Source organism: Miniopterus schreibersii (assembly GCF_964146895.1).
Source record: "Miniopterus schreibersii genome assembly, chromosome: 7".
Classification (NCBI taxonomy): domain Eukaryota; kingdom Metazoa; phylum Chordata; class Mammalia; order Chiroptera; family Miniopteridae; genus Miniopterus; species Miniopterus schreibersii.
In genome coordinates this window covers 9299688-9308452 of record NC_138108.1, presented here as the reverse complement: position 1 = coordinate 9308452, position 8765 = coordinate 9299688, and the positions used below count along the sequence as shown (strand labels likewise).

The window sequence follows — 8765 nt, the reverse complement described above, 5'->3', positions numbered from 1 at the left end:
ACTAAAGTGAGGTGCAACTGCTCCCTGTCAAGTGCGACTAGGAAATATTTTGAAATGCACACACACTGGAACCTAAGTCATATAAATGTGTCGTTTCTACACCACGGAGAGGACCCGCTGTCATGGTGGTAAGAGGTCGCTGAGCCCACCATGCCATGGCTGTTAAAATAATAGCTGTTGAAATGAAAGTGTTCCGTCCTTGTGCTGATTAGACACATTCTCGCCTGTTTATTTTGCGGTGTAGTGTTGTAATAGTAGGAGCTAGGAGAACTTTGTTGCCTATTTCTTCTACCCTCTTTTCCCCCCAGTTCAACATTCTCCCCACTTCCATCCCAGGGAGATGGGTATTTCTAAAACCAGAGAGAATCCACTTTTACATGCAAAGACCGTTTATTTTCTAAAGGAAGGGTGCACATTTTTCCTGAGCTCCTAGGAATAGTTTTCGAAGCTGGACGTTGACTACTTTTACTTCCTGGAACGCATCTTATCATCAGGAATGATTGTAAATTCATCACAAAAACCTGTTTCTCTTAGGCGTAGTTGGGCTTTGCCTAAAGAGAACGGGAGCCTTAAGTTTTTGATGGACGGATAGAAACAATGCCAATGGTATATATTACAAAGTTTTTAATATGGACAATCAAATGAGATAAAGCAAAAGACAGATGAAATCTCACACAATTTCGAATTGTTATCTGACTGTAGTAATTTCTAACACGTTTCAGAAATAGTGACTGCAGTAAATATCATATATTTATCAAGTTTACACTCTAACATATACAATAAAAACATTGTTTCAAAGGAAGAAATATAAATGCAGTTTGTTGCCTATGATATAAATTTAATCATCTTTGTATCATAGCAGAAATTTAAAATACAAATAGTAGCTAACGGGAAACAAATGATTAAAAAGGATCTGAGCTGAGTCATAGAATAACGGGGGTTAACTCTGTTATGGAGTTTGTAAATTTAGCAAGTCTGTGAAGGATCATTTATTTAAAATGGCAAAGGTTGAAAAATTAACAATACAGAGAGCAACAAATAATGTGAAATGTAACACATCTTGTTCTCCACATCGTGGGAAGTTTCGCTGCAGTGTAAGTTTGTCCTGACTGTACAGGTGCTGCTAGTTTGGGAGAGGATGGTGCAGACATGCTCATAGAGGCAGGAAGCCAAAAGGAGTCATACCTTGAAATCTCACGATGCAGAACATGATGGGAAATGGTGGCCAAATGTCCTTTAGTCTCTCCAGTGGCTCCTGTCACTGAGTATAATGCAATAAAAGTTTCAGCATGATAGTGCTAACTTTCTCAAAACCCAAAGTGCTTGTCAGGTATATTTTTTCACCTTTCACAAATCCTTATAAAGTAAGGAAAAACAACCAAGTCTCCCAGGGTCTCAGGATTTACTGAGTGGCTGTGTGAGTGAAGGGAGCCAAGTTGCTTAACAGTCAGTCGACAGTTTCCCAGTCAGCCAACACAACAGAATATTTATTGACCACTTACTATGTGCTGAGGACTGGCTAAGGCTTTGTGAATACAGTGGGTGAGCAGACAAGGTTCTTTCCGTGTTTTTACATTTTGGTTGCAAGAGGTTGAGATAAAGAATGCAACAGATAAATCAAGACCACTACAGACAGTAATGTTAGGAAGAAAATAAAACTTCAGTAGGTAATCCTTTGGGATAGAGTGGTCTGGGGAAACCTCTCTGGGGAGGTGATTATCAGACCCTTGGAGATCTGAATGAAAACAAGGCCATACATAGACCCACATAGGGCTTTAGTTTCCCAAGTATTTCACCCATATACTCTCTCATGTGTAGAAATATTTACACCAACCCCACAAGGTAAGCAGGACTGATACTTTCTGTTCCCATTTTATAGATGAGGGTTTTGAGGCTCAAAAAAAGGAGAGAATCAGTATTCAGACTCACATTTCCTGGATGCAGTTACTGGTCTTTAGACCCCAAACCCAATGTTCTTTCTGGGGGTGGACACTGTTCACCAGATCATATTGCGTTCAGAGGCCAAGTATTTAATCCATCACCTGCAAGATGAGTTTTTTCACTTGAAATTTAGATCCCATAGAAGCATGATAACTCTAACCGGCAGCCCCAGAACCGAGGCAGAACCTGGGCCACGGGGACCATGACTTCTTGAGCAGGTGTGCAGGCTGAGCAGGTCTGGCTTTTTGCAGTGAAATTTCACGAAAATAGTTTTTTTCTATAAATTCTTATTGTTTTAATTAAGTGAATGCAGACATAAATAACAAATGTGTGTGCACACATGTATACATGCTTACTTTACTGGCAGTTCACATTCATGAGCTGGAGATGAGTCCAGGATTAAAACAAGCTCTTCCAAGAAGATGAGAATGTCCATGGGAAGGGAGAAAAGCACCTCACTGCCACCAGGAGCCCTCCAGACAACTCACTGATCATTTCAACCATTGCTTCCTAAACACCTGCTTTGCCTAAAGTATCGGTGTGCCAGGACCTCCCATACGATGGAAGCAGAAATGATTAAATCACACCTGCAGAATAGGGGGACACCAGAATATCAGAAAGCCACCAGAAACCAGACAAATGTTTTCCATCACCCCATCCTGCCACTTGATTGCTAAAAAGTCAGACATGAGCAATGAAACAAGGTCAGCCAAGAAAAACAATCTCTCCATGTTTAGGTGCTAGGCTATTCATTGTATCAGTTTGATTTTAAAGTATTCTAACTCAAATTTCTCATTACGAGAAACTTACATGTGCAACCCACGAAAGAAGCAAAATGTGGCTTGCGTGGTGACTAAGGCAATTTAAAGACATCTATCTCATTTATGAGGAATAATTTAGTTTGTGTCCTTGGTGGACCTTCCTCTGTGGAACGTAAACAAACTCTGTAAGAAGCAAGCTGGTCCCCAAATAACTTTAGGTAGACTTCCAGGAGGCCAAACGAAGGAAATGGAATAACAAATATGTGTGTACATGTGTACACATGGTTACATCCACAAAGCCAAGTTCTGTTGCTCATGTACACACACACACACACACACACGTGCAGATGCACTTGTATGACTAAACAGTTGTGAATGCAAATAGAATCTCAGCCCCTAGAGGTAAACAAAGAATAAGAGAAAGTGACTATAGAAGTAACACAGGTTACTTGTTGGAGGTACAAATTAAAACCAATCCCTGACATGCAATTCTCAGTATTAGGAACCTGAAAATATTTCGCAGAAATTGAGAACAAAATCGGACAAGAGTCTAGTAGATGTTATGGTAATGGATGGGTAAGCCACCTTTCCCTCCAGAATATAACATCTCCCTGGGCCTTCAGGGGTCCTGTTAAAACCCAGAAACAGCCCCATGAAATGCCCACCCTGGCGGTGTGCATTCCACGAGTTCTCCATCAGCCCCGTTTGGAATGTGAAATTAGGATTTGTAGGAGGATATGTATTTCAGGAAGAGAAAGGCCATCAAAATAACTTGGAGCAACTTCCCCATGAAATAAATTTCGTAAAAATAGGTTGGTGTTTTTTTTTTCTAGAAATGCTTCTTGCTTTAATTAAGACAACGCAGACATAAAACACATCATATTGCAATTCACAAATCCCAGCCATACCACTCATCAATGGCCAGCGAGTGACTGCTCTCTGTATACAAATGTCCACTCAAGTTCAGGGACTAGGACGGTGTCAGATACCATGCAGACAGCTTGCACAAATACACGAGGAACAGCGCCACACCCTCAGCAGCTCCTGCGATGTTTCCGTATGAAAACCTCACCTTATTCCAAATTTCAAAAGATGGCATGAAGAATGTTTTCCCATGAAATACATTTGGAACAGCTAGGTCTTTCTCTTCAAAAGGCATTGAACCCACCTACAACACACAGTGCAGTTCATCTGCTTAGTTACAAAATCACATAGATAGGTGTTCTTTTTTATTTAGTGTGACTGGATGGGAACATTTCGGTGATCTCCAGTATCAAATAGCTAAATTCAAAATAATATGTTTCCGTTAAGTGTAATATATGTTTGTAATCAAAGGAAGAAAGGCCTGTCAGTTTACTCTTCGGGCACTATTTTCTATTTTGTCAGAGAGCTGAAAGTCATTAGTAGTTTCTCAGTACAAAGTCTTGAATCAGTTACCAGCACACCTTTTGTTTCCGCTGATTTCGAAATGTATTTGGACTGGAGGTACGGAAGAAATGTTACTGCTCATCAAACATCTTTCTTGGAAATGTATCGCACAAAAATTCTAGATTTATATGTTGTTAAATAAATTAAATGAAATGAAGGAAAAAGGCGAGGAAAGCCTGCAGCTTATATTCGGCGCGAATAGCTTTCAGCATCTTCCAGGTGGGGGCAACAGTCAGTCAGTTTTGAGAAGAGACGGGAGAACAGGCTCCTGAAGTTCCCTGAGTCCAGTTACAGAGGAGATGCCTTCCCGGCCGTCCCGCCGTGAAAACCGCCACAATTCCCAGGAGCCCAGCTTCCAGGACTCTGGGGGCTCTGCGGGGCCGGGGATGGCGAGATGCGCCGCTCGGGGCGCTCCGCCGGACAGCCCGCACCCCGGAGCGCGCACGGTTGCGGGCCGCGGGTGCGCCCGGGCGCCCGCATCCTGCCCGCGCGGTGCCCGCGGGGAGCAAACGACACTCCCGGCGCCCAACGCGCTCTCCCCGGGCCCCGAGAAAGCGGGGGAGCCTGTCTCTCGGGCTCACGTCTCACCCATTCTCCCGCCGGGCAACCGCGTCCACAGCCGCCGCCGCCGCGCGCGCACTTGCAGCCTTAAAGCAACTCCAGTCGCCGCAGCCCGAAAACGGGCGCTCGTGGGGCGGCGGGGGCCCCACTCCCCTTCCCACCTCGCTCTGCAGATCCTCGGGCCCCGGGAGGGAGGGCTGAGCGCTCCGGGAGGGTGACGGTGCCGCAGGAAGCGGAGCTGGACCTCCCACAGTCCGGGAGAGACTCCCCACCAGCACCCCCGCCTCCCCCACGCCTCTCCCTGGCCCGGCGCGGAGGGGGGCGTGGAAAGCCCGAGCGGCGGACAACCGAAGCCCCGCAGTGGCCGGGTGGCGAGTGGGTGCGCGTCCGGGGGCCGAGGGGAGAAGCCGGAGGAGCTCTAGCGCACGGAGCAAGAGGCCCCCTCCTCTCGGGCCTCGCAGGGCTGAAGGCGCGTGCGGGCGGGAGACCCCGCAAGGGGCCTCGCTACGTGTCGGTGCCCCGCGCGCCGCCCGCCCGCGTCCTCGGGCCGCCGCCCGCAGCCGAGCCCGCGGCCGCGCCCTCGGGCCGGTACTTGAGCCAGCAGATGAGCCAGGTGATGACCACCGAGAAGAGGGCCAGGATGCTGGCCACCGACAGGCAGATGGGCCCCACGGGCGAGGGCGCCCCGCCGCCGTAGTGGTTGACGAAGATGAGGCCGGTGAAGAGCAGCACCACCATGGAGAGGAAGGAGAAGACGACGCACACGCAGCCGGCGGTGAGCGCGGCGCGCTTGCAGTTCTGGCAGCTCTCGTAGGCGCCCGGGGCGCGCAGGCCGGCGCGAGCGCGTGGCCCGCGGGCGGCGTCCTCCCTGGGCGGCGGCGGGGCCGGGGCCGGGGCGGGGGCCGGGGCGGGGGCCGGGGCCGCGGCGGGCGACGGGCGGCGAGCGGGCAGCGGCGGGAGGCGGTCCTGGGGCAGCGGGTCGTGCGCGGCGCGCAGGGCCAGCGGGAAGGCCTCGGCGAGCTTGGTGTTGTTGGGCAGGCCGTGCACGCGGCTGTCGGGCAGCGGCGTGCGGTGGCGGCACACGGGGCACGCGATGGCGCCGGGCGGGCCGTGCCAGGGCGGCGGGCGCGGCGCGCGCTCGGGCGCGGCGGCGGCGCGGAGCAGCAGCTGGCTCAGGCACTCCTGGCAGAAGGTGTGCAGGCAGGCCAGCAGCTTGGGCGCGCGCCGGTCCGCGTCGAAGTAGTTGTAGCAGATTTTGCACTCGTAGTCCTCGAGCGGAGGGAGCCCGGGCAGCGTCCCCGCGGCGCTGCGGCGCCCCGCGTCCCCGTGGTCCCGGGCTCCGGCCGCGGCGGGCCCGGCTCCCGTCGAGCTCCCGGGGCTGCCGGTCGGGCTCCGCTGGCCGCCGCGGTCTCTCGCCGGCGCCGCCATGGCACGATCCGCCCCTCATCGGGGGCAAGGTGAGGCGCCGTCCTCCCGCCCCGCCGCGCCCGCTCGGGGCGAGGGGGAGGCGCCTGGGCCTCCCGCCCCTGCCCGCGGCCGCCCGGTGGGGGGGGCGCCGGCCGGGGGCGCAGCGGCGACCGCCTCCGCCCCGCTCCCCTGGGACGCGGGTGCCCCGAGCCCGCGCGGCGCCGGGGGCCTCGCTGCCATCCCCCGGGGCCCGGCCGGGCAGCTCTCCCCGCTGCCTCGGGTGTCGGTTTCTGCTGGAATCGCGAGCTCAGGGCGCCTGGAGGGCGGGGCGGGGCGGGGCACGGGGTTTGGGGTGCGGCGGCTTAAGGCCGCGGAGCCCGTGCAGCACCCCGCCCCCTCAGAGCCACCCTCGGGGTAGCGGTGGGGGCCTTCCGCCTCTGCCCCTCCCCCTGGACCCGGTCACCCCGGCTGAGCCCCTGGGTCCTGGGTGCGCCCGGCGACGCCCCGTCTCCCCGCAGCAGCCAGGCTCCCCGGCGATGTAACGCGGGGCGCGCGGGGCGGGGGCGCGGCGCGGCTCGGGGCTGAGGCCGTGGTGATCTCATCCTGCGTCCGAGGGCCGCGGCCGGGGCCGCCGCGCGCGCTCCCCCTTCCCCGCACAGCGCGCGCCGCCCTGCGCCGCCTGGGGGAGCGTGGGGCTGGCGCTTTCCGCTCACCAGTGGGAGGAAATTTTGGAGTTTGAACAGTACCTTTTTTTTTTTTTTCATCCAGAAATACTGCTTCCTGAGATTTCAGGAGGCACAGACTCAGGCAGGTCGTGGCGCAGACCCAGGGGACGGCTACAGAGGCCGAGGGGAAAATGCTATTGTTAGACAAGCGCACAGAATTTTAAAGTCCAGCCTAAACCTAGCCCCTGGCATCACCCCCTCCCCCCCCTTCACTTACATTTTCAACACACAGTTTCAGAGCTGAAAACTCCTTCCCTGACACGGGCAGACCTTCCTGACTTTATTAACACTGGCAGTTCCTCTAAGCGGGTTACAAAGGGCAGCCCCTCTTGAAGGAACACGCGGGAGAGGACAGGAGTGGCGGGCCTGGGGGACCCTCCGAGGGGTGCCGTTCAGGTGTTCCTAACCAGAAAGTTCTGCGCCCCTGTTTCTCCAGGTTGGGCCTCACCTTATGAGGAGAGACACCCCCTTCCCAGCAAGGAAGGGAGAGAAGGGTGGGTGTCTGGGGCCTCCTGAGAGAGCGATGTTCTCACTGTCTCTGGGTTCTTTGCAGAAGACAGCAGGACGTCCCAGGGGGCGTGGGTGGGAGGGAAGAGTGAATGGGAAACAAGCTGACTGACGGAAAAGAAGGAAACCAAGAAACCACCAATGTACAGGCAAGAGGAGGGATTGCCATAAGTAACTATGACGTTTAAAAATACACCTATTTTTTACTCTCTGTGAATAGTGAGTATGGCAGATGGCTTACGTTTGAGGGACTCTGGGTGAAGCCCGTTAACAACCATGAGCTTTTCATTTCCTAGGTTCAGATTTTATAAATGTAATTTAGGGAAACACTTTTTAATTTTTTTTTATATTTCCTTAAAGGATATCATTTTGTGATGGGGGCTGTTATGAGCAGAAGGCAGGACGATGGGTCATTGGAAGAAGGCCCTAGACTGGCCTTGGAATGTTATGCACAAGCCTGCCTGGAGTGAGGGCCTTTGGGTGCCTGCCCTGCCCTTTCCCTCCTTGATGGTAAACAGCCTGGAACAGTGCATTTTATGCACCGATTTAATCTGGGCCCTTCTCCTTCAAGCTTGGATTAGCCCTGTGCTGAGGGACTAGTGCGCCTTGAATATTTTGACCTTCCCACCCACCCATTTCCTAGGACCTGTGTAACCTCCGTGCTGAAGGGGACTGAAAAAGAGTTCTGAAGGTCTACATGTTTGCATATGGCATGCATTTGGGCAAATGTTTAAGATTTCCAAGTTTCGCTCTATTATGCATTATCACCATTGAATGGAAGAATTGAACTTGGGGCTATCCTCAGGGTCTCCCAGCCTCAGTACTATTGACATTTTGAGCTGGATAATAAATATTTGTTGTAGGTGCTGTTCTGTGCATTGTCAGATGTTTAGCAACATCCCTGGCCTCTCTCTACCTACTTGATGTTAGCAGCAACTCTCCCCACTGATGACAACCAAAAGTGTCTCCTGGAGACAAAAATCACCCCTGTTGAGAATCACAGGTCTACACCATAGTCACCAATTTGTTTAAAGTGAAACCAAAAGCATCAACACCTCCCAGCTCTTAGCTAGTGCAAGCAAAGAGGGCGTTACCAGATTTAACTACCAGCCTTTCTTCTGTAGCTCCTGGTTCCTTAGATACCACCGCATCATTGTTGAGAGGTCCAGGTACAGTTTTTGTCAATAATACTTTCTGCTGACGGAGTCATAAGCAATTTCCAGAATTTGGTTAACGAGGCTGGAATTTACTCTCTGTTGTTTGCATAGTTTGTTTTAGGGGAAACCAGTTATTTTATATCCTAGGACCAGTCACTCATTTTTGGACTCATAAAGGTGTCACGTGGGGTTCCCGTCAGTGTAATGAAGAGCGTAAGTTTGCATAACACAGGCCACGGGCATCTACCCTAATGGATTGTGATGCCCAGTGCTCACAG

The 8765-nt window shown here is 52.3% G+C and overlaps 1 protein-coding gene across 1 annotated transcript; it reads right to left on the bottom strand.

Annotated features, from left to right (window-relative positions):
• Positions 1–679: 679 nt before the first annotated feature.
• Positions 680–6119, bottom strand: RNF228 (ring finger protein 228; the record flags this gene model as incomplete). Its single annotated transcript, XM_081142822.1, has 1 exon — positions 680–6119. The coding sequence occupies one exon, from the start codon at positions 6117–6119 to the stop codon at positions 5196–5198; it is 924 nt and encodes a 307-aa protein (XP_080998948.1). The 3' UTR covers positions 680–5195.
• Positions 6120–8765: the final 2646 nt, after the last annotated feature.